General features: G+C 57.6%; 1 protein-coding gene across 1 annotated transcript in view; it reads right to left on the bottom strand.

Moving 5' to 3' along the window:
* The window catches only part of HTRA1 (HtrA serine peptidase 1), a 47,495-nt gene that overhangs the window by 8,818 nt on the left and 13,932 nt on the right, over window positions 1-24,745 (bottom strand). The window contains exons 2-3 of the mRNA XM_028512236.2: window positions 15,584-15,683; window positions 14,936-15,140 (exon numbers count right to left, since the gene is read on the bottom strand). Coding sequence (XP_028368037.1) covers window positions 14,936-15,140; window positions 15,584-15,683 — 305 coding nt within the window. The remainder of the gene's footprint in view (window positions 1-14,935; window positions 15,141-15,583; window positions 15,684-24,745) is intronic.

Raw genomic sequence — 24,745 nt, 5'->3', positions numbered from 1 at the left:
GAAACCAGCGAAGCTCCAGCATGTCCTCCACCAGGGATGGAGAAGACACTGGGTGACAAGGTGGGGGTGACAGGGGGGCCCATTTAACAAATGAAGAGACTGAGGCTCCAAGCAACTGGACGACTTGAGCTAGCAAAGGGACTTAAACCCAGGGCTGTGACCCTGGCCCCAGACTCAGCCACCACACACAGCAGCACCCTGCCACCAAGACGCCCTCCCCACCCCAACGGGGGAGGGGCTGCTCAGGAAGCTGCTGGGCCAGCAAGGTCCCGGAGGAGAAAGGAATGCTGAAGGAAGGATATAGCCCCTGAAGGTGACTTCATGAGAGAGAGGTGGGAGCAGGGATGCCCCTCCGTCGGCACACCCTGAGAGGCCCCCTCGAGCACGGTGACCGAGAACACGGCCCCCTGGCCGGGCTACCCGACCAGACCCCGGCCTGCACTTCTGACCCTGGGTCCTCAGTGTCCCCATCTGGAAAATCGGGACCATGTCGCACATCCATCTCATCGGTTAGGTGTGAGAATTCAGACTTCAGACCCGAGCAGCTCTTTGAGTAATGCCTGGCTCGCTTTAAACAGCACATAAGCGGCCCCGTAAGCGTCATGCAAATGTCGGTTGTTGTTATGTCGGTTGTTGTCATCAGCATGCGGGTCTGTGCAGACACAGTGGCGGAAACCTCACCAACCAAAGTCCCACAGGCTAGTCCGGGTCACCCAGCACTCCCCACAGGAGAAGGCTGGTGCCACGGGTCTGCCCTGACAGTGACTCTTTGACCTGGGGGTCACCTGAGGCCAGAGAGCACGGTGCAGCTCTGGAGGGGGGCAGGCCTGCAGCCCCACACCCAACCCCCCCCCCCCCCCCCAGCTCGCCGGCGTCCAGGCACACCAGCGAGCTCAGCACAGCCTGTTTACCCTGGGCCCACGCCAGCCGCCCCTGCCAGGAATGAGCTCATCCAACAGTCGCTGGGCAGAGGGTGGGCGGGAAGGAGTCGGCGTCAGCCATGGGGAGGCCCCCTGGGGACACACTATTGCTCCTTCAGGGCCTGGGAACAGCCTTCAGGGCTGCGCTTGAGGGGTAAGCGAGGGGACACCACGATGCAGGCCCCTGGCCCTGGTCCGCCTGGCTGCCCGAGATAACCGTGGCTTTTCACCTACTTCCGTGCACGCGATCAAGTTTAAATACAGAACGGTGGGCTTGGCTCACATCAGCTCAGCCACAAGCTGGGAACCACATCAGAAAGTTACTTGCCACTCCCCTCCACACGGCCCCCCACCCCCACGCCCTGGGCAGGCAGCCAGACCCGGGCCCCCAGGTCTCAGGGCGTTTAGAAGGCGAAGCAGCCAGAGCCAGGGTCTTCTGGAACTTCCTTCTGCAAGTCTGAGCTCAGGCCCAGAGACGGGGAGGGAGGCAAACGCTTGAGGTGGGGCGTGTGCCGAAGCGGTGAGGACACAGGGAGAGACCCCCACGTGGGGAGAGCAGCGAGGGCCTGCATGCTGCTCAGCCACACGGGCTGGGCAGGGCCAGGCCTCCGGGGGATGCCCAGGGAACCCCGTGGACAAGCGTGGCCGCGGAGTTGGACAAGTGGACATCAGCCACTCAGCCCAGAGACTCCTGAAAACCCATCTCCACCGAGCGCAGAGGAAGAAGTCAGGTCGCAAGGGCCGGTCAGCCGAAGCTGCACCAGTGGGCAACGCCAGGCCTCACCTCACGTTTCACCCACGACGAAGGACAATCGTGAGAAAAAGCAAGTAGACACGGAACAAGGGGAGGGGCGTGGCAGGAAGCCTGAGTCGAGATGCGGGAACGAACCGTTGGCCGCCCAGATGACAAAGCACTCCCATGACCACCTGGGGGCGTGGAGCGCACTTCCCCCCATTTCACCGACATGTAAACTGAGGCTCGGAGGAGCAACTTCTCACAGCCAATGAGCGGCGTGGCTGAACGAGAAGGCAGGCTCCCCAGCTCTGAGGCCTGCACTCCTAGGATGTGTTGACCCAGAGTTCTAAGTGTTCAAAGCAGGAGCCTTCTCGAGGGAGTGACATGGGACAGAGACGTGACCTGGCCAGGTTCGTGGCTCTGCGTGCAGCCGGAGTGCCTTTTGGGGGCCAGCTCTGGGGAGCCAGCTGGCCCCACCAGCATCAGGCTCCCCATCTGTCCCAGAGCCAAGCAGGGCTCACTCTGCACCCCCACCCTCACCTCGGGCCTGTCTGCTCAATGCGGCTGTAGGTCGGCTGGCCAAATTCTTGCGCAGTAACTGAGCCTTTGACTCCACAGCTGTCTAGACAGACATACGCTCCACGGGGGAACTCGGGCAGATGAAATGCAGATACCGCCAGAAGCGCAAAGCCACGCCGGGCCTTGCCCTGCCCACGTGAAACGCTGCTGCTCATTCCTGGTGAGACCGTCTGCAGGCTGTCTGCAGGCAGGTGCCTGCACCACCCGCATCAAAGCGCCCCCAGGCTCCCGGTTGCAGGCGCCCCCTGAGCTCTTCTGACGTAGCCCCGGCCACCAGCCCCCTTGGAGATGCCAGTCCCCCTCCGGACAGCCACTTCCCAAGCCTCGCTGCCATCTCTCCGGAGCCTCGCCGCATGCCTCCCAAGCGGAAGGCAGACCATCCTCCTCCACCCGGCAGCTGAAAGGAGCAGGGGGCGCTGGGAGAAGGCCGCCCTGGGCCCCGGTCCTCATGCCGCCTGCTCCGCCCCTGGGGGGATGAAAACGCAAGCCCAAGCCCATCAGAGCAGGGAGCTGGGAAAGCTCCGACGACGTGGCCAAGGCCAAGCTTCCGGGCTCTGCATCAGAGCTACTACGCTGGAGCCCTGGGGCCCCACCCAGAAAGCCCGCAGCTCGGGAATGGCCCAAGTCCTTGTAGGACGAGGGACAGCCCAGTCCTCCAGGCCACCCTCGTGCTCATGAGAGCGGGGAGCCTGGGAGGCAGCAGAGGAGAGGGTCCTCTGGGATGAAGTGCACACCCCCACCCCCGCACCCTGTACTCTGCAAGCCCTCGCTGCTGCTGAGCGACACCCTCACGACAGGGCCGACGAGGCTAAGAAAACATAAGCCCCCCTAGTACCTGAGTTGTCAGCCGACTGCCACCCCTGCTGATGGAGAAAGGGCCTGGGGAGGGAGTCAGAAGTCCCAGTGCAGACTCCAGACTCACCGGGTCTGTGTTAAACCCCCGAACGCTAGCTGCAGGCAGGATGTGAACTGTGTGGCCGACGTAATGCTAAAACTTGAAGGAGGCTGGTGGCTGGTCGGACTAAAGAAGGCTCTTGGCATTCGCTGAGATTGCAACAAATGAGGACCAGCAGGCCCGGCGGTGGTCTTCCTGGGGGCACTGCCAACCCCAAAGGGAACTTTCTCACCCAGCGTCCCCAAAGCACCTGGCTCGGTGAACACCAAGACCGGCGAAACCGGCCCGTGCCCCCCAGGCTCACTGTCTCCCGGGCAGAGAGCCACGCAAGCCACCAGGGCGCACGGCAGTAGAAAGAGACAAAGCCCAAGTCTCCATTTCCAAGGTCAGCTCAGCCCAGAATCTTCCCAAAGGGCTAACTAGAGATCAACAGCCAAAATGGCTTGGGGGTAGCCATGAGGGAGTTTTCAGTGGCACACAACAGGAAACCCAACTCAAAATAGAGTAAGTAGCCACTAGTTCAAGGGCAGGGTGGTGCCAGGGCCGGTCACTCCAAAGGCTGAGGGACAACAGAAGAGGAGGCTCCTTCCTTCTGTCTGACTGGCCTGTTCTCACAGTCACCAGACAGCCATCACCATGCCAGGCATCACGGAAAGACGTGGCAACGCCCAGGGGAAGGAAAGATCTTTTCACCTTGTGTGTCTCTTCAGAAGAGCAGAGGGTCCAGGAGGGCCCAGCACCTTCCTCCCCGTGGGTAGTGGACCCACGGGGCCAGCAACGAGGCATGAGGTTGCCCTCATCCGCCCACTGGTGAGGGGACCTGGCCCCGTGGCGGCCATAGCTGGCTCAGGGTTTGCCTGCTTTAGAAATGGGTGGAACAGGAGTGAACCTAAAACAAACTTGGGGGTAAATGGTTTGTTGCAGAGTGGTGACCCTAATACCTAACGATGTGTAGAAAGGACTCTAGTAAGCATGCTTTCATGCGGGTTTTTGGGGGGGGTTGGGGTGGGGGCAAGATAAGTCTGATTCCAAAGAAAGTGGTGGCCTCCGATTTTCAGTGGTGGTCAGCAGGGCACAAGGGGTCCCAGCAGAGCCACAGGCAAACCCAGGCCGCGCACGCATGCTCTGCGTGCCCCGGGCCTCGGCCTTCACAAGGAGACGGACGGGACAAGCCCTGTGCCCATTCCCCTCCCCAGGGGACTGAGGGCCCCCCGGCTGGGCGGTGGCATTACCAGGACTGGAGTCTTCTGTGCTCCCATTCCCGGTGTTCTTGTCTTCGGCCCACTCTGCCCACTGGCCCAGATGCTCAGAGCACAGCTGGCCAGCTGCTCTGTGCCGGGCCTGGGCCACAGGGGCAGGGGACGGGAGCAGAGACACCACACAGTAGGGCGATGGGGGGTTTGAGGCAAGGCCTGCCACAGGAAGCTGAGCTCCTGCAGCCCCGGGGCCACGCTCTTCTTCCGCCGGCGGGAGCCTCAGGTGTCCTCAGACAAGCCCGGGCCTGGGCGTGGAGGCAAGCCTGCACGCAGCCCCTGCCTCCGGGGCTCTATGTGTGGCCCTGGCTCCTGCTGCCTTGAATCACAGTGGCTGGAACCCCCACCCCCCGCCCCGGGAAGAAAAGCTGGGCTCAGCTGAGTCACAGCCCCCAGGCCCATGGCTTGCTTCCACTTCCTCTTCGGAGCCACCGAGGGCGGTGCAGAATGGAGACAGACGAAACGAGTACACACACATGTATGACGGCACCGGGACACGCGTGTCCCAGGAGCACGCCATCCCAGGCAGCAGCCATCTGGACTGGGTCTTAGTCCTACACTCACTCACCCCGTGACCTTGGGCCACGTGGACTTCTGTGGGTCTTGGTGTCACTACTTCTGGAATGCGGGAGTGGAGCGTGGGGATGCCCAAGGCCACCCCCACTCTGACAGTTAGGATTCTCTCCGGAAGACCTGGTTGACTACCCAAGAAGCCTATTAGCAGACAGCAGTTCAATGGGCAAGATCAAAACAAGCACGGGAGTCCCTAGTAAATCTTTCCCACGACTCCCCCACAGCATCAGATGACCCCTGAGAACACCTACCGCTTCCTGGAACACTCCAGATGCTGCCTCAGCAGGGGCCGCCCCCGTTTCAGCTTCTGGCCACGCGGGGCTTGGCCCACCAGCCCCTGAGTGCTCATTTCACTGCGACCTCCTCCCCCGAGGCCCCGAGACAAGAGCAATAAAACAAACCACTGGAGCTAAAGGAAAAACTGGCAACTTGCTTTTTAACCTAACGAGGCAAGTCCGCCGCCTCTTTCTCTTCTTTGAAAAGTAGAAAGCGCTCCCGTTACAAAAATATTTTTGTTGCTGAATCTGCAGAAGCCACAGCCTCCGCCGCCAGCTGCCCAGCACGCTCGCTTCCAGGCTGGTCCTGGGTGTTGAGGGTCTGCTTCAAAGGCTAATGGCGCAGCAACGGGCTGTGACTCAACAGAGTGATTCAATGTGCCTTCTGGAAACAGTTATGCTAACCTTTCATTTTCTTGAAAAAATATGCAACGGGGAAAATAGCACGCCCCCCATGCCCAGCAAGGGGCACTGCCGTTGAACTTGCCAGTCTGCGAAGGAGAAGCACACTGGGCCGCAGAGGAGTCGAGGCGGGTGTCGGCACCTAGGATGGGTCTGCGAGCCAGTGACCAGCCCGGTGAGGGAGGAAGCGAGCCCAGGAGGGCTGGCAGGGTGAGCAGAGCCGTGGACTGTGGACCCAGGCGAGGCGGAGGTTTGCTGGCGCTGAGCTTCTGAAGGCAGGAACAGCTACAGAATTTGCAGGGCTCAGGGCAAAATAAAAACCCAGATGCCAGTAAAGGCACTGAAGTGCCAGCAGAAGCACTAAAATATAAAGTTTTTTCCTTTCCTTCCACGCCTCTCTCTCTCTTAAGCTGTCCTGATTTTTTTTTATTTGCTATGTCTCGTCGCACTCCCTGGGGCACAGATGCTCGCGGGGGGGGGGGGGGGTGCAGACCGAGGGGCCCAGGACCCAGAGCTCTGACCCACAGCTATTGCACAGACCCCTGCACGGCCGGCCAGGGGTGGGGAGGACAAGCCGGACATCTCCCCAGCCCAAAGGCCCCAACCCACGGGGGACAGACAATCTCGAGGGCATTACAATTTCCTTCCTCACCAGGACGCACTAGCAGTGATTGCTGTTTGGGGCCAGGGGCTCTCAGCAGACAGGGAGCTGCAGGCCAAGAACCCACCCCGGGGAGGTGGGAAGGAGGCAGGAAGAGAAAGGCATGAGCCGAGGCTTCCTTCCCCCCAGCACACACTCCATCATCTCACGAGACTTCAGTGGCAAGGCACAAATTAAGACAGTGACCCCAGAACATTCAACCAGGGAGCCCTTCTGAGCACAGGGCCTGGGGATACCCGGGTCACATATCCATAAAGCCTTCTTGCCAGGGGAAGAGGTTGTGGGCCAAGAGTGCGATGCTTGGGATTCAGATGAGAGAGGGCAGAAGTCATCAGTGATAACAAGGGCAAGGTTACGACCAGGGAGGGGGGCTCCACGGAGCAGGTGGGCTGTGGGCGAGGCCAGGTAGCTGAGAGGCCAAGGCAGGAAGGATCTGCACCGTGGGCTGAGAGCACCAACACACTCAGAGATCCGATGGAGGGTGGGACCAAATCGCCACCATCCGTTTTCCCAGTTGACATGTTACGGTGGCAGACCAGAGGTAGGAGAAGGGGACAGCAACAGGCGTGGGAGGGGTTCAGGTGGGAGAGACCGGAGGACTGGGGAGCTGGCGGGAGAAAGGAAGAGAAAAAGAACAGAGGAGGGTTATGCAAAAACGAAAAAGAGGGAGAGAAAGAGCAAGTGAAAAATCGAAACAACCGTCCCCTCCCGTGTACGGACGCCACGACATTCAGTCTCCTTTGAGCCACAGCAGGCGTGTGGGCCTCACTGACGCTCCCTGAGTCCTGCTGCTCAAACCGCCAAATGTCAACAGCTGAAGGTCAGAGCGCCATGGCCAGTGCGTGTGCGTGTTCCGGGGCACCCACAGGAGACAAAACATTGTCTCCGTCAAGTCTACCATCTGTCTCCCCCCTACGTCAGCCCCTGTGATGCCCACTTCCACCCCCTGACGTCATCCTGGCGGCTGCTGCGACAACCGCATTCGGCCAATAAACATTTATAAGAGTCCACGAACGTGAATAATGAAAGAGTCAACAGATCAGGTCTTGAAAGCTCCATCAGGATCTCAAACGTGGGGTGAGCCCAAGAATCGGGGCCAGCCGCACCGGGGGGTTCGGCCTGGGTAGCTGGCTCTGGGGGGCAGGCTGGTTTCCAGCTGTCCACAAGGTTGCTGCTGGCCCAGCGTTCAGGGGAGCAAAGGGGGACGGCTTACACCGGCCAGGTCCCCGCCAGGAAGGGCTGCGGTCTCTCTCTGTTTGGCTCAGCGCCCGCCACGCCGCAGCCGTGCCGAGTCTGCTGGGCTGGAGGCGCACTGGCTCCTCGCTGCCTGTGGCCACTTGGAGCTTGGGCCGCACGCCAAGAGGCTCACCAGGATATCTAGCTCCTTTCTACTTCATTTCTAAAAATCTTACACATACATACAACCTCCGCTAGATAAAAATTATTTGAATGGTCCACGGCACGGGGCATAGTAAAAGAAGTTAATTGACATACATTCATGACATAACATGGGGCTATAGAGAACATTCTCACCACAGGGCCGAAGGTTTCTATGAGCCGCCTGGTAGCCAAAGCAAAGAGGAAAACACTATGAGTCATGTGTTCTCCTGATCAGATTCTGGTGCCTCAATTAACAAAAGTAACTTGTTAACGAGCACTTTCATTAGAAAACTCAGCCCTCCGTTCACCAGAAAGTCTTATTTCTTCCTTGCCACGGTTCTGGGAGCCAGGATCTACCCTGCGGTGAGCGAAGGTGGACGGCCGGTTCGTGAGGACCCCTCGGCACTGGGGACTCCCGGGAGACAGAGTGCGTAAGACCCGGGAGCTTCCCGGGCTGGGACCGGGAACCCCGAAGACGCAGGACCAGTGAGGAGGGCAGACAGCACTCGGACCAGCTGCACGGGCACACGGCTTGTGCTCTGGAAGGCTCTCACGAGCTCGCTGGGAAACAGGTTTGCCCTCGGTCAAGGTCTGGGTCTTCCAGGCCAGGCAGAAAAGGCCAGCTAAGGACGCACGCCCCCCACTCTTCCCCTCGCCGGGCTTGCTCTCTCTTCCTTCCAGTCAGCACACTGTCACCGCCTACCCTAGCTGCGGGGGGGTCTCTTCCCAGCCCCCACCCCGTGCCTCCGACCTCCTGTCCTGTTCCCTCCTTCTCTGCACTCGTCGTGTGTATTCCAACTTGCTTGCTTCCCACCCCAGACGGTGATCTTAACGGCGCGTCCCTGTGGCTGATACACCCTCAGCGCTTAACACCCTGTTCAGCCAAAAGAGAGGTTCATTTAATATTGACAGAATCTGTGGATGAATAAAGGGTAAGTGAAAGAATGAGCAGACCAGACCTTAGAAGATCATCATGATTTAAAACCGGAGGAATATAATCCACAAAAGAAGCTAAGGAGCGAACCAGAGACATGGGTACGGGGGACGGACTGACAGCTGCCGGAGGGAAGGGGGTGGGGGGAGGGTGGAAAGAAGGGGAAGGGACCAGACAGAGAACATGTACCAGTGACCCAGGGACGTGGACAATGGGGTGGGGTGGGCCGTGGGAGCAGGGGTGGTGCAGGACGGAGGAGGGCGAAGGGTTGGAAACACTGGGACAACTGTAATGGAATCCATAAGAATAAAACAAAGTTAAAATAAAATTGGACAATAATTCGCAGGGCATCTTTGAATCCACGTTGTTACAGACACACGGGTGAGACAAAGGCCTCTTTCTGTGTAACCCAGGAAAGCCAACGCGGCAGCCGCAGCCAAGGTGCGCCATGCCCCCGAGAGACAGGGCAAATGGCACCAGCCTCTCTGGTCACCTAGGGCATCGCCTCACTGGGGTCTCGGGAGCATATTTACATCTCGGCACCCTCAGCAGCTCCGGGACAGGGTGCTCAGGGTCTCCCAGGGGGGCTGGCAAATTGTTCTGTGAAAGGCCAAAAAATAAATAAATGTGGTCTCCATCCGAACTACTCACCTCCGCTGTTACAGGGCGAGAGCAGCCATAGACTCTACCTAAAGGAATGGATGTGCCTGTGTTTCAATAAAACTTTATTTACACGAACGGAGGGAGGGCTGGATTTGGGATGGAAGCCGCAGATGGCCAGCCCTGGACTCTTAACACGCTGTGCCCCACTCACCAAACTGTCCAGCGGCACCAGTGCATGTCCCCCTCTGTGAAGAGGACAGGACACACACTCCCCATGGGCCACCGATAAATGCAGAGCCACCAAGCTGGCCACTGCTTTACCAGGACCATAAATAACAGCGTTAATCCAATTCCTGAAGGGAGCGTGCCAGAGTGAAAAAAGGCATTACCATATTAAGAGAAAAGCAGCGCCAAAGAATTTCCTTCAATCAACTGAGTTCCTGAACCAGGGCCAGAGAGCACACACCAGGGCCTGCTCTGGCCGGTCTGGTTGTCGCATTCCACAGGGAATGCCATCGGGACTGCGGGAAGCCGCGGCGTCCTGCTCTGCCCCTGGACCGGAGGGGAGCAGCCTCCCCTCCCCCAGCTGGGTCGCCGCTGCCTGATGAATTATAGATTCCCGCCCCCTAAAAATGGTAAAAATCAATATGGTAATGGAAGCCTGGGGACAGCCACAGGGTCTGTGGCACCTTTAGCCAATGCAACGGCAGCTCTGTAAGTCTGGGGAGAGAAAGGACAGAGAGACACCCCGAGATCAGCACAGAGGGAGGGGGGAGGAGGAGTACAAGGTGGAAAACCACGACGAGAGGGTGGCTAGGGCCGGCGGGTGAGGCTCACACGCTCTTTCCAAGAGGGAGCCGGGCTGGGAGCCGGGCAGCCAGTCCGGAGCAGGCAGGCCCTCTGTTACCTGATGCGCTTCTGGATGAGCTGGCGCTTAGTCAGCGCCTTCTCACAATCAGCTTGTCTGAGGGGAGCCGGCTGCAGGGCTGGCCAGAGTCACGCTGCTCTCTGTCTCAGCACCGGCCCCTCGGGGCACGCCTGGGGGACGCCTGGACCCTCCCCGCTCAGAGAACTCGGGGCAAATCCCGCCCCCCACAAAGAGCCACATTCTGAGAGGCCCAGAGGAGACCAGAGCCTGCTCTTCTGCCCCGGGGGTAGGAGGGTGGGATGAGGGGTGTTGTGGGTGAAAGGCACCAGGCCCCCACCCCCACCCCTCGGACCCCAGCTCTGCATGTCACACAGGGCGGCCCCAGCAGCCAGCTCAGCAGTAAAAGAACCCTCTGGAAACAAAGCCGCCCCAGCACCCCCAGGTCTCACTTTTCAGCCACTTCAAACAGGTCTGTAGGTGGTACCTGGCCCCAAAGGGGGCCGGGAACAGACACCAGTCTGGGGTTGAGGCAAAAAAAAAACACCCCCCCTCCTAAGCCTCAACAAGGCTGCTTCCAAATATTCCCCCAGCTGCTGGCGTCAGGGAAAAGCGCCCACAGGAAGCCTCAGCACCTCGCCAGCTCCCTGAGTTAGCGAAGACCACAAGCTGCTGGAGCCCCGGCTCTGCCGGCTGTCGGCTGCCGTCCAAACCCCAGGCAGCCCTGGGGAGCAAGGAGCGCTGGCTGGAGTCAGGAGGGAAGAGAGTGGTGGGAGGCGGGGTGGGGGTGGGGTGGGGGGCCCCTCTGCAACCTGGCTGGTGCCCCATCATCTCATCTGAAAATCAGTCAGAGAGCAGCTCCCTCACTCACCAGCCCTGCACCCACAGAGTGGAGCACTGGGTGCTGGCTTCCTTCCGAGCAGAAGGTGCTGGCATTCACACTTGGGACAGTGCCTCCTGGGGCCGCCTACCACCTGACAAGCGTGTCCCTCGCTCTAGCAGCGGAGACGAACTTAAATCAACACACAAATAAGTCAACTGTAATTATGATAAGGAGGTGAGGAGGGATTAAACAGTGACAGGCGACTGTCTCAGGGGATATATGTCCCCAGAGTGATGTGGAGGTGGGGAGGCGATAGAGGAGGGGGCAGGTAATCAGGGTGGGTGAGGCGTGGAGGGAGGGGGCCAAGGGGGCGCCCTGGCAGGCCAGACCTGTGGGGAGGGGCCAAGCGCCCTCAGTGAGAGCAGCGGGGAATGGGTCAAGGGTTGTGTACAGACAGACAGATAGGACAGGACCTCAGTGTTGCAATCATTGGTTGGGGGGGGGGTGCTCTTCTCCTGTGTGTTTGCTGGGAAAACAGCTGCGACACAAGCCCCTTTCCCCTCTCACCTTCTTCGGGATGTTCCCAGTATTTCTGCCTCACGCTGTGCCCTAAAGCGAGCCAAGAGCTCTCCCCCCACCCCCCCCACCCCCAGACTGTATCTCTCTCTCAACTACACCGGGGAAAAAACCACAAAGACAAAATGCTTGCCTTTGGAAACGGAGTGAAAATGTTCTGCAGACACGGCCAGTGTCAAGCTGAGCACATTTGGAAACAGTTTGTATCTGAAGCTGAACTAGTTTGCCCTCAAAGCTGCTTCCTATTAAAATGTTTGTGTGCACACTGCGCCCCTCCCCCCCCGCCCCCCTCCTGCACCAGGCTTTCCCACCCGGGGGCTGAGGAAACAGAGTTCCAAACCCTAGGTCGGCTCCTCCGGGGAAGCCTCCGGGGGCCACCCCCTCCCCCTGACTCCGCAGGGGGAGGCTGGCCAGGCGCGAGGGGCCCGCTGGCTCGGCAAGCCCGCGTCCAGAAGTTTTCCCCGCTGAAGGCTCAGCGGGGAGAGCCAGTGCACATGTGTCTCCCCGGCGAGGAGAAGCCAGGAGAAGCGTTGTTTGGTCGCAGGCCCAGAATGTCTCTGGCAGCCTCGAGCCCAGGGGGGTTTACTGGAGATGCGAGGGGAACTCCAAGAATGGAAGAAAAACGAGGCGAGTCGGGTGCAGAAAGGGCCGGCACTCAGGCAGTGCCGGGGATCTCGGCTGCGGGAGCTGCGCCGGCTGCACCCAACGTGGTGTTCGCGTGGGTGACAGCCAGCGGCAACCCGCCGGGGAGGGTCTGCCTGGTCCGCTGGCGGCTCACGGGCACCGTGACTGATGGTCCCGCCCGTGAGGGGAGAAGCAGACCCCAAAGGACATGCTGGCCGCTGCTCCGGAAGGGTAGCTGCTGGCCAGTGTCAATGACAACAGATGCCCACGGTCCTTTCCAGTCACTGAATGTGGGGCGAACACCCCTTCTAGGAACGGGGGTCCCTTCAAGCGAAATCATGATGCTGGAGGGAAGAGACAGGCCCAGATTAGGAGCCAACAGTGCAGCCCTTGGGCCCTGTCGGGGGCAGGGCTGTGGCCGTTAGCAATAGCTCTGGGAGGCTGGGCCGTGGCCCCACCTGGCAAGCTCCGGTTGGAATCACGTTCAACCCCCAGCCCAACTTTGGTTGGTTCTGTTCTGCCTCCTCTGGGTTTTCCTGCCCCGCTTCCTCTCTCCTGTCACTCCCGAGAGCGACTCACGCCAGGCAGGCCCCCGCCCCGTCCACAGCCCGCACACTGTTACCCCGCGTACGCGCCAAGGGGAGGGAGGCCTCATTCCAGGCCAGTCTGCACACGCCCTCCTTCTTGAATCATCCCATCAGCCACGGAAGGCGAAGGCAGGGGCTGGAGGAGGCATCTGCATTCTCCCCACTTCCAACTACTACCAGCGGGAAAAAAAAAAAAAGGTGTTCCGTCCTCGGAAGCCAGTCTCTTGTGTGGGTGTCTGCAATTTCATATCCTTTCATTTCGATTCCATTTCAAAAAGCCACCTTCGTTCACCTTTCAACTGGCAAGCCCCTTTTTCTCGAGCTGGAAACACATCTCAAGTAGCAGGCTGGGGGCGGAAGGGCAAGACCCCCAGGGCAGCGGGAGCCAGGTCGGAGGAGCCGCTACGCAAAGCGGACGGCTGAGATCGCTCCTACCCTGCCGGGGCCTGCCAGGGGTGACACCTGCTCCCACTACACCTGGCTCCAAATCTGAGAAGAAGCCCCACCCTGCCCCCACCAGCAGCCTTGCAGGCCACACCCACACACTCCACAGGTGCGCCACCCCTCAGTGAGGGCAGCTCATGCAGCACCCAGGCCAGCGCCCGGCCCGCCCCACCCGGCCCAGCCCTCCCCAAAGGCTGGCTGCCTCCCAAGGTCTCGGTGGAGCTGACGCGTCCCAGTGTGGGGCCCCAGGATGTGCTATTCTGGCCCGCCTCCGTCCGGTGAGACTACCACATCCTGGACACCTTCCTAGCAGCGTCCCTAAATGGGGACAGCCAGCCGCCTTGTGGTTGATTTAAAATCCGGCTGTAGCCATCGCACGGACGGCTGTGGCCTTCGGCGACTGCGGGGCAGCAGCCTGGCTGACCTGGAAGCCTGTGTGACTCCACCACAGCACGGCGGCGTGGCCTCGGGCAGCCTCCCGAGCCTCGGTTTCTTCCTCTGCCAAATGGGGAGAGTAGGACTGCCTGGCGGAGGAGGTGAGGTGGAAGTTACAAATAAGGGCATTAGAGCTTATCCAATAGACGTTACCAGGATTACACGGTGACCAATAAGCACGCTTTGAGAGATGCGTTGTTACCAGCAAGCCCACAGTGACCCAACAGAAATAACAGACGATCGCCACCTTGCTGGGGGCCAGTTGGCTACCCCGGGGGCAGAGCCGTTTCTGCCCCGAGGAAGAGCACCGTCAGACACGGCCCGTGCGGGACCACCCTGGCGGGGCTTCGTCACCCACCCACATCCAGGTAGCCACGCAGAGAGCTGGAAAAGCAGACCCTCCGGGCTCTCCATCTGCCACCTTCTCCTGGCCAGCAGCGAGATGCCAGCCCTCCCCCCGGAGTCCTCCCTCCTGACCAAGTCAGGAAAAGACCGAGGGCGGAAAGAAACCAGAAAGCGCATCTCACTGGGCGTATGCCACACAGCACGCCAGACCTCCGCAACCAACCAACCCTCCGACGAGCGGGAATTTCTGGTGTCCAGTAAGAGCCGGATTTCATGTCAGGCACGAAGATTTCGCTACACAAATCCACAGAGCAAAAGGGACTTCAAGGACGATATTTGAGTAGAAAGCAAACCATGTCTGAACACAGCATTTCCCAAATGGAGTTCACTGTGCTTCAGTTGTGGGAAGGGAGGGAAACCAAAAGATCCCATATTCAGATCATTCCAATTTTTTGTAAAAGGGTGGGTACCCTTTTACAAAACAGTCATATGCACATTAGCATACCAAAAGCTCCGGGGAGTTCTATAAGGAAGAAACCCGCTTGCTTTGTCTGAATTCAAGGTTCCCCAAACTTTCCTAAGTATGGAGTATTGTTTTAAAAACAGAGGAAGTCACCCTGAAAAAACCTAATTTGGGAGACCCCAGTTTGTCCTCAAACCTAGAATGCACAAATTTGCAACAACAGCTGCCTCAGAATGGAAGGGAGACTCAATTTCCACTGCTTACCTACAATTTCTCTGGAAACCCGTGGTTTTGCTTTATAAATACGCACGACACTATTTCCAAAACTCTCTGGTCTCACAGCTCTGGTCTTATTTGTTACAGGAGCCTCCAGGAGCCCCTGCCCCTCCCCCACCCCAGGCAACAGGCAGCATCTCCTCTTGCCGTCCTTTGGCCCAGATCTGCCCGGTTCAGTCCAGGGTCGCTGCTGTCCCCAGAGGAGAGGAGGCCTCTCCGGGCTTTGCAAGCTTCAGCCTGCGAGCCCGAGAACCCGGTTCCGCAAGCGGGGGACAGACACACGTACCTCGTGGTCAATTTTGATGAGAGCGATGTCCGCCTTCTCGTCCACGTCCTTGATTTTGGCCTCGTAAGTGGCGCCGTTCCTCAGCTCGACTTTGACCCGGTGCTTGTTGGTCACCACATGGGCGTTGGTCACAATCAGCCCATCTTCGGACACGATGAACCCGGACCCACTGGCCACCGGCACCTCCCTCTTGGTGAAAGGAAGCCTGGACGGCAGAAGGGCAGCCGGTCAAACCCGAAGCACCTGGAAACGCACTCTTCCCCGCGCTGCGGAAGGGGGTCCCCAGCGGCGACCCACGCCCAGCCTTCGTCATGATACATCTGGGGCTTGTTTTAACGTTCTAAGATGGAACGTTAGGCCGACTTTTATACGCCTCGAAGGGAATTCCACTTAGAGAATATGCTACGGGAGCCTCTTCGGGGCCAGAGGCCCCCCAAACCCCTGGAAGGGTCAGGAAGGTAGATTTCCATAGTCAAACGGGAGCACATCTTCCGGGAGAAACCCTCTCCCCCCCGGGGGGTACATTCAGTGACTCTGACACTGTGAAGGGGCCCAGAAGGAGCCCCGACGGCTTGCCCCGGGCAGCACGTATTGCCGGAAGCTTCCGACGCGGCAGAAAAAGGAAGAAGCCCCCACCCCGGTCTTTACTTGCGGAACAATTCGATGTGAACCACGGCGGGCGCAATCTTCTCCACCACGTCGGCGATGAAGTTGTACTTATGGCGCAAGCTGTGGGGGTCGTCCTGCCCTGGGAACGGAAGCACAGAGAAGACCCTCAGCCGCCTGGAGGACAGATGGGGTGGGCCGGGGGGGGGGGGGGGGCGGGGTGTCCGAGGCCTTTGGGAAAACCTGGAGGGGGCTGAGGACAAGACCCCAGACCTGGGCTCCGTGGCACGGGTCCTGCTGGCTCTGGAGGACACGCCCACCCCGAGAAGACAGCAGTGACCGTCAGGGATGGCCCCTTGGCCTGGCGTGCTTCCTTCGGCAGCTGCGCCGGGACAGCGTTGGGCCGGAGGCACCGGCAGATACCTGGACCCTCCACCGGTTATTCCACGCGGGCCACCCCAGGGTCGCCTCGCCATGGCACCCCCTTCACCAAGTGTCACCCCCCATCCAGCTCCCCCAGCAGCGCAAAGAAGCAGCCCTTCTCAGCACACCGCCACCGTCCTGGGGAGAGCGGAGTCTGTTCCGGACGCGATGGCCACCAGATGTCATAGGTTTAAGTAAGAGAATATGAAAAAGTATTCAAAGGCACAGCTCCCACTGCGACCACAAGGCCAGGGGAGACCACTGTGCGTCCCCAGAGCAGTGTTCAGCCCCACCTTAACCACTCATCCCTACCCTGGACTTCCCGGGCCAAAGGGCACAGGAGGTGTCTTGAAACCGCTGGGGAAAGAAGACAGAGAGACACGGAGGGAGCACGCTTTTCTGTACAGAATGTGCACCAGCGTGCGGGCGCCTGCACACGGTAGGCACGTGTGAAGCTACTTCCAGACGAAGCCAACACACGCCACAGTGTGGGGCTCCCAGCAAGGCCGAAGGTTGGTTGCCAACCCACAGATGCACACGCCCAGGGCATCTGATTCAGAAATGAGCTCCCGGAGGGAGACTCGGGGTCCCAGGACACCCGTCTTGCTGGCTCGGGTGGTGGCGGAGGCAGTGTGGCCCTGGAAGTGCAATCTGAGCACCTCACTCTGGCCCCAAATCCCTGTCCCCTGCTGGTTCTCCTTAGCCAGTCTCCCTGCTCAAACGGGCTGGAGGGGTTCGAGGCTGGCAAGAGGCTGAGGGCTCTCAGGCGCTTTTCCTCCTCTCTCCTCAGCTCTGCCCACCCACCTGGCCCGCCCAGCACGGCCCACCCCGCCCGACACTGCACAGAGCTCACCCCTGGAACCCGGGACTCTGCCGCTGCTCTCGACCCCGAGTGGCCCTACACAGAACCTGGCAGGAAGCTTTTGGAAACCTTTACAGCAATTTCAGAGGAACGCCGGGCTTGTCGCCACTGAGAACTTTACACTGGGACTTGTATTTTCATCTCTTTGTTACATTTTGGGAGTAATTCAGTTTTAGCACATTGTGCATTGACTCGGGACGGGTAGGAGGTCGAAGGAAAAGAGACGGGATGGTCTGAGAAGCAGCGGCCTCCTCCCCTCACCCCCCACCCGCCATCACAGCTCATGTAGCGCGAGCCTGGAGGTTAAAGCCACACCGCCGGCCTGCAAAACTGCCCCTCACTTACCAAAGGACCTGTGTGTCCCCGGCACACCCACACACACTCGCACACACATAGAAACATATGCACACATGTATATACCTACTCAAACATACAGGCACACTCACCTGCACATACACACTGTTATGCTCACACACTCATACACACATACCTATACTCACACGCACTAATAAACACACACATTCCCACACCTACAGCCATGTATGCACACTCGTGTATCCACACACATGCATGCCTGCCTACCCTCCAGGGTGCAGCCACCCCCGGCCTAGGCCGTCAGTGACAACGGGGACATTTTCACATGCTCCGTGGCTCCCAGGGCTGCATTGCCACGGGCTCCCCGTCTGCAGAGATGGCTTCCTCAGTCCCTGCCGTGGCTGTGCGTCCCCACCAGGGACCTCAGTGACCCAACTCAGTAGCACCGGCCCGGGGACCTCCCAAGCCTCCGACAGCAGAGGGAGACCCCGGTGCACGAAGGGCCGCTCTCTGGCCAGGCCACTGGGCTCGGGGCTGCTTTCTGGGAGGGCCACCATCTGCTTTTCCTGCAGAGCGTGCTCTTCTAGGGTGCAGGAAAATCTCTGCCCCTGCTGGGCAAGATCAACCGATTCAACGAAGTCACGGCAGCACGATTTTATCGGTTTTGTTTCCAGCCCTTTCACACGCTACCTTATTCTAATTTTTCCCTTCTTCCTGCGGAACTGCAAAATCGGACGTTGCTCCCATGTTATATTTAGGGAAACTGAGGCTCGCGGACTTTCACGACTTCTCCACAGACACTCAGCTTTCTTAGTGGAGGGTACCAAGAATGGGAGGGTCTGAGCAAATGCACCAGTTTTAAATTCAGTGCTGGCCCCCGTGTCTCTGTCATCCCCCCAGGTCCCCAGGTAGCTGTGGCTAACTGGAGCGTCTCCCCGACCTCTCCAGTGGGAGACACAAACGAGGGAGGGAAACATTCCTTCCCACCCCAGGACCTGGGGAACGTTCCAGACACAGCTACAAGCAACCCCTCTGGGCTTCCTCAGCCCCGCGTCCCAGGACAGGCCAAGGCAGGAGCAATCCAGCCAGACCAGCGACCCTCGGGGAAGCGCGGACCTGAGACCCTCGTGGGGAGGACAGTTGTGAGAGACTTGCCACTCGGGGCCATGAAGTCACTTCCTCTGCCTGACTTGCGAATAAGCACAGGGGAATTTGCCCACATCGGGAGTGAGCCTACACATGGGTTTTTCCAACCAAAATGAGAACTAGCTGCTTTCTCACACAGACGAGAGAAAGTGGCCCCAAGGTCTGTCGCCTGGGAGAGCAGAGAGGGCAGCAGCCTGGACCCTAGGAGGCCCGGGTTCCATCCTCCGTCTGCCGGGTGGCCTCCACTTGCCCATCTGTGAAATGGGGCCAAGTGCCCCCCAGAAGGAGCCGTGTGGCCTACTGCAGCCCCAACACTCTGTGATCCGGTCCCGCCCCCTCCCTCTTGCCCCAGCGTGCCACAGCAAGGCACGAGCTCGAGGGGTTGGGCACTGGGCACAGGACCCTCCAGATTCTGCAGATGAATAAACAGAAAGGCGCGGCCGTGGGGCCCGGACCACACAGAAAAGCTGACGGACAAGCCTCCGTTGTGCAGCTCAGACGGAGAAGCAACCCGTGGCCTCCGCTCCGTCACGTGGCGGGCCGGTGGCATGGGAACGCCAAGCGGAGCAGAAACGGCCGAACGCAGGGAGCACCAGCTGATTGTTCGCAGATGGGCAGACTGTCAAGCCAAAGAGGAAGTGCTTTTCTCCTCCCGGGGCAACCTCAGAACGAGGAAGGCAAGCGTCTCGGAGAGCGGCCCGGCTCATCCTGAGAGTGCTGCTCTGGGACCTTGCACGCCCACCGGCCACACTAGGGCGGAAGCCGCTGCTGTCTCGGGGTCTTCAGAAACCCTGGCTGACCCCACGGCCCTGCTCTCTCCTGCCAGTCAACCGGCCTCCCTCCAGAGGGGTCAGCCGAGGGGAAGAATTCCCAGGGACATCCCAGGCTGGCTCTGTGTGACGCAGGAGGATGGGGGGCTGGGGCATCCGGGCCACTCAGCCCAGGGCGAACGGGTCAGAGCACAAGCTCTGGTCTTAGAACACAGTCCTTACCTGCTGTGTGACCTTAGGTGGGTCACCTAATGACAAAACGGGATGATGACACCTCCCTCAGTGTGTTTTGGAGGCTGATTTTATGAGCTGCTTTCTATGAAGAGCTTGACCAAGTCATGCCATGCAGTTAAAAAAAAAATCTTGTTTTAAAGAGTGGGTCAGGGTGCTGCTCCGTCATAGGCAGCTGTGGACAGGTGTGAGCACCACATGCCTCCGTGGTGCAGCACAGAAGCAAGGGGAGAGGTAAAGGTGTCTAGAGAATCCCCTCCCCCACCTTGGCAAGTGCATGCAGACCCTGCAGGCTCCTGCCACCAGGGCCACTGCGGCCAGCCACGCAGAGGCAGGGACCAGGGGGAAGCAGGTGGTAGCGGTTTTCGTGGCTGGACAGGTACCTCTGCTCCCCAGCTTACGAGAGTACCCCGCAGCCCCTGCGGAAGGAAGACACGGAGCCGGGTCAGCAGAACAGTCTGGACTGAAGGTCAGGTGCATTTTGAGACTCCCAGGGGGCAACCTGCCTGCCCCAGAAGAAGACAACCGGAACTCCCTCGAGGGAGTGAAGGGATGGTTCATGGAGGCCAGAACGGACGAGGATGGGGAGCCTCCAGCAGGGCCCAGGCTGGGCCCTCCCTGCAGCTCTGTGAGTGTGCAGAAGGCTGGGATCGGCTGGCGGTCAGGAGTGGCCTGCCGTTGACAGGAAGCTGGCAACTCAGAATTCAGAGACATACAAGGGAGGTATTTGCTACATTCCTGACTAATGAAAAAAGAAAAGAAAACAAAACAAAGACCCGCGTTGGGACTCAAAGAGGGAGCGCCCCCACAGATCCCGCAGACACTGGCAGTCGGATGGGAGGGTGTCATGGACAACCATGTGCGCATAAATTCCACCGCTGAGACGAAATGGACACGTGTCTTTCACAGACATAATTTACCACGGCTCAAGAAGACACATTTATCCCAAACGACCCGGTATCTATCAAATAAATTGTATTTGCAGTTAAAAAACTTCCCACAAAGAAAATGTCAGGCCCATATGGCCTCATTGGTGAATTCTACCAAATGTTTAAGAAAAAAACAATGCTAACAGTTCACAAACCATTCCCAGAAACAGAGAGGGGGGAGGCACTACCCAACTCAGGGGAACTCAGCATTACCCTGATGCAAAACCAGACAAAAGACATCAGAAAACTGTGGACTAATGTCCACCATAAACATAGACCAAATATCTTTAAGCGTTTCAGCAAAAAGAAATCAGCAATATAATAAAACAAATAATCTATCATGACCAGGTAGGGTTTATCTCAGGAAAAGAAAAATAAAGTTGGTGTAACATTTGAAAACCAAACAATGTCATTCCCAATATTAACATACAGGCTAAGGCAAACATAGGTTTACAGTTGTGAGCACACAAAACACCGTTTATGTTTGTATTACTATTTATTAATTATGTTATTACTTTCCATATGAACAACTACAAGCCTACTTTTGTCCCACCCTGCACTAAAAAAGAAAATCCAAATAATCATCTCAGTAGATGCAAAAAAAATCTGACAAAATTGGACACCCATGCATGATTAATAAACAGTCTGCAGACTAGAAATAAAAGGAAATTTTCTCAGCCTGATAACAGAGACCAGTAAAGGCCTAACACTAATGTCGTGCTTCACGGTGACAGACTGATCACTTCCCCTCTAGAAACAAGAACACAGCAAGCATGTCCACTCCTACCGCTTCTATGCAACATTTTTGTAAGTCTTAGACGGGATAGTTAGGCTACAAAAAAAATTAAAGGCATAGAGATTAGAAAGAAGAATATAAAACTGGCTTTATTTGCCACTAGCATAAGGGCCCCTATAGAAAAAGCTTAGAAGTATATAAATGTGCTACCTAGGATAAACAGGTTTATCAATGCCACAGGAAAACAGGTCAATATACACGATCAACTGCTCTTCTATGTATTAGCAATAAAAAAGTTGAAAACTGAAGTTTTAAAAATATCAGTTACAATAGCATCAAGAATATTAACTATTTGGGGAAATAGTTGTCAAAATATGTGCAAGATCTGGAACACTGAAACCCACAAAATGCTGCTGAAATAAACTAAAGAAGACCTCAATAATCGGAGAGATACCACACTCATGCGTCAGGAGTCTCCCTCTTGTTTAGCTACCAATTCTTCCAAAACGGATCTACAGATTCAATACAGTCCCAATGAAAACACCAGCAGGAGTTTTTACAGAAATCGATCAGCTATTTCTAAAATGTATGTGGAAAACAAAGACCCTACGATATCCAAAACAATTCTCAGAAAGAGAAAACCGAATAACATACTACGTGATTTTTATTTTAAACAGAGAAAGTCTGAATAACTAGGATTAATAAAGTAATGAGTCACGGTATTTAGACAGAGCTTTCCACTTACCTAATAAATATTTATCATTGCTGGTTTTAAACACAACAAATGGCCCATTAAGAGTAGCCAACATGTCCTATAATTTTATGAGTTTTTAAGTTGGCAGGATTCCCTCCAAAGATAATAAATGATTCACTTTTCCTCTTAATAAGCCACTAGCCCAGCACACAACGCCACGAGCTTCCTTGGAACCCAGCGTCCCTGGAGTTTCACAGAAGATACTTCTTAACGACGCTCAGCAACGTCCTTACAGGAGGAAAGAGAGACAGAGAGACACACACACACACAGTGTTGATAAGTTCCCACAATTATTATCAAAATCAGATCCACGGACACTTCCATTCGCAGGGGTTTGCTGAAGGGTGCCAGGCCCTACGGTAAGTGCTGGACACACGTGGCCTCATTGAAGAAACGTGAACACAGAAAATCACAAGGAACCGACGTGAATCGAAGATTTAGCACAACATGGGATGTACGCTTCACATACATCGGAGCGTGTGCTTCTCCCGCCTCTGGGGCAAAAACGTCAGGTGCAGACCAGACGAGAGGCGGCAAGCAGAGAGAAGCCTGTCTTGGTGGTCCCGATGTCTTGGTCCTCAAACTTGGCCTCGAGGCACCCCAGGGTGCCCCAGCAAGCTTGCAGGGTATTTCAGATGCCCCGGGGAGACAGAGGGAGTGATACTCGACATCTCGGACGCCTTGAGAACCGGCTCGGTTTCAAAGTCAGATCTCTTTGCGGTCCTTTCGAGGATTCCGCGTCTTTGTGAACTTGGATTTCTGGTGGCCCCTGCGAAACAGAGCAAGTGCGGCCCGAAACCAGTGTTGAAGTGGGGGTGGGGGGGACTGTGTCCAATTCGAGCCCAAGACCCGAGGGGCTGGGTGGCACCAACAGCATGTGTCCCGTTCATAAGTCACTGTGGCCATCAAATAGTGAAGTTAAAATATATTAAAAATTATTTTTAAGAGTTATTTATTTATTTTCAGAGAGGGGAGGGAGAAAGAGAGAGAGAGAAACATCAATGTGCGGTTGCTGGGGGCCATGGCCTGCAACCCAGGCACGTGCCCTGGCTGGGAATCGAACTTTCGATGCTTTGGTTCGAAGCCTGCGCTCAATCCACTGAGCTACGCCAGCCAGGGCCTGTTTTTCAAATGACTGTTATAAACTGTGCTGTGAGGACACAAATGCTAAGTGGTGGGGATCTGATTACTTGGTAAGTGCACCTGGGGGCTCTGATTCCCACCTGTCCCTCCCAGGACTCAGCCCATGCTCTCCACACCAGCCACCCTCTCATCAGGCCTCCAAGATGCCCCAAAATGCCCCAAAACACCCCAAAACGCCCCGATCCGCCACCCCTGGCAGTTGCACAGCCACTTTCTTCCGGCCTGTTATCGCACCAGCAGGAAGAATAAGAATTCTCATTTGTGGAGTAGCTGCCGAGTGTCCGGAGCAGGCGAGGCACTGAATGAACGTTATCTCTAGTGATTCCCGCAAGCCCCCAGGGTGGGGTCATCCCCCTCACCCCTGTGGACAGAAAGACAGAAAGCCCACAGCCTCCAGGCGGGTGAGGGGCAGAGGTGACAGCGGGGGGCTGGCCCCATCCCTCTGGCTGCTCAGCTGGGGCTCTCTGCCCTGCATCTGTGGCCTCCCTTCCAGGTCCCAGCCCTTCCCCCCCCCGACCTCCAGCCCCCGGCAGCCCCCGAGGTTGTGAACAGCTCCCCACTTCCGGGCCCGAGAACGCAGGGCCAGGACCCAGGACGGACAACCCAGCCCTCACTTCCAGCAACAACAATCACACAATCCAGTTTCTCACCAGAGTTGATGAGCAGAGCTCGTTTGGAAAACAGAACGCTGTGTATTCGAGGGAAAAGAAATGAATCCTCCTTTATTCGCAGGGAACAGCATGTTCCCAAAATTCAAATCAGCTCCCAGAGCAGGCCGATGGAATCAGTGGCATTCTAATGCACTGCCCCACATTCAGGACCGGCTGGGGAATCTGCAGAGCCCAGCGCAAGACGAGAATGTGACGGCCCCCCATTTCGAAGTGACTAAGAATTCCAAGATGGTCCCAGCAGAGAATCAATCGTAGGGCCCCAGTTGGGATCGCCCATGGGTGGCACACCCATGACACCGGCCCTGCCTGCATTCCAACCGCGTTTGATGTAAAACCCAAAGTGCAAGAGAAGCACGGAGAAGCATCACACCCGGTCAGGAGCGGACGGGGACGCCGCCGGAATCCGGCCGAGCCCGGGAGCACATGGCGGGCAGCCTCCAGGGGCTGGCAGAGCGCCCCCCGCACAGGGAGGCAGGCGCCCACCTTCCGTGACACGGGGCGAGGCGCACACGGGGAGGCCAGCCCCTCATGCCACAAGACTCCTCAACTTTGCAATGAGGAGGCTCCACCAAGGTCCCTCCCCACTCTCACGGAGAAAGGGAGAAAGTCACCTGAGACTTTCCACCCCATTTCTCCAACTGTCAATGCCAGCAAAGGTACAGGTACTTTAAAAACTATCCATCAGAGCGCAACCCAGTTCCAACAATCGGAAGCACTCTGCGGAAGGGGAAAACGGGAGGAGCTCGGCCAACGAGACCGCTGGACGCGGCCAGGGTCTGCTCGCCAAGGGACGGTGGCAGCCCCGGAAGGGACAGCTCCCACCCCACACCACCCTGAGTCTCCCTGGCGCGTCCAGTCCAGCCCTGCTCCTCCTGCTGTGGCCTGGCCTGGGCACAAGCGACGAAAGAAATGGAGTTCTCTCAGAGGCACGGGCACATAAGGTGTCCATTGTACAGAGGCTGGAAGCGCAGGCCCCTTTTCCCTTGGAGGGTCGGGAGACCCCTCCTGGCCATGAAGGACCCAGAGAAGTACTTGCCCCTGAGATACCAGCTTGGATCCACCCCACTCTGGCCTCAAAGCCCCACCCCAAGGCCCTGGGACGCTTCCCCTGGCCACCAGCAGACACCCAGCCAACCGGGCTCCCACTGGCCCCGAAGCTATGAATCAGGAAGCAACTCCCGGTGGGGTGTCATAAAAATGTTAAACAGTCCTTGGGGATGGCCC

Source organism: Phyllostomus discolor, chromosome 5 (genome assembly GCF_004126475.2).
Source record: "Phyllostomus discolor isolate MPI-MPIP mPhyDis1 chromosome 5, mPhyDis1.pri.v3, whole genome shotgun sequence".
Taxonomy (NCBI): domain Eukaryota; kingdom Metazoa; phylum Chordata; class Mammalia; order Chiroptera; family Phyllostomidae; genus Phyllostomus; species Phyllostomus discolor.
This window is presented reverse-complemented; position numbering and strand designations above follow the sequence as displayed.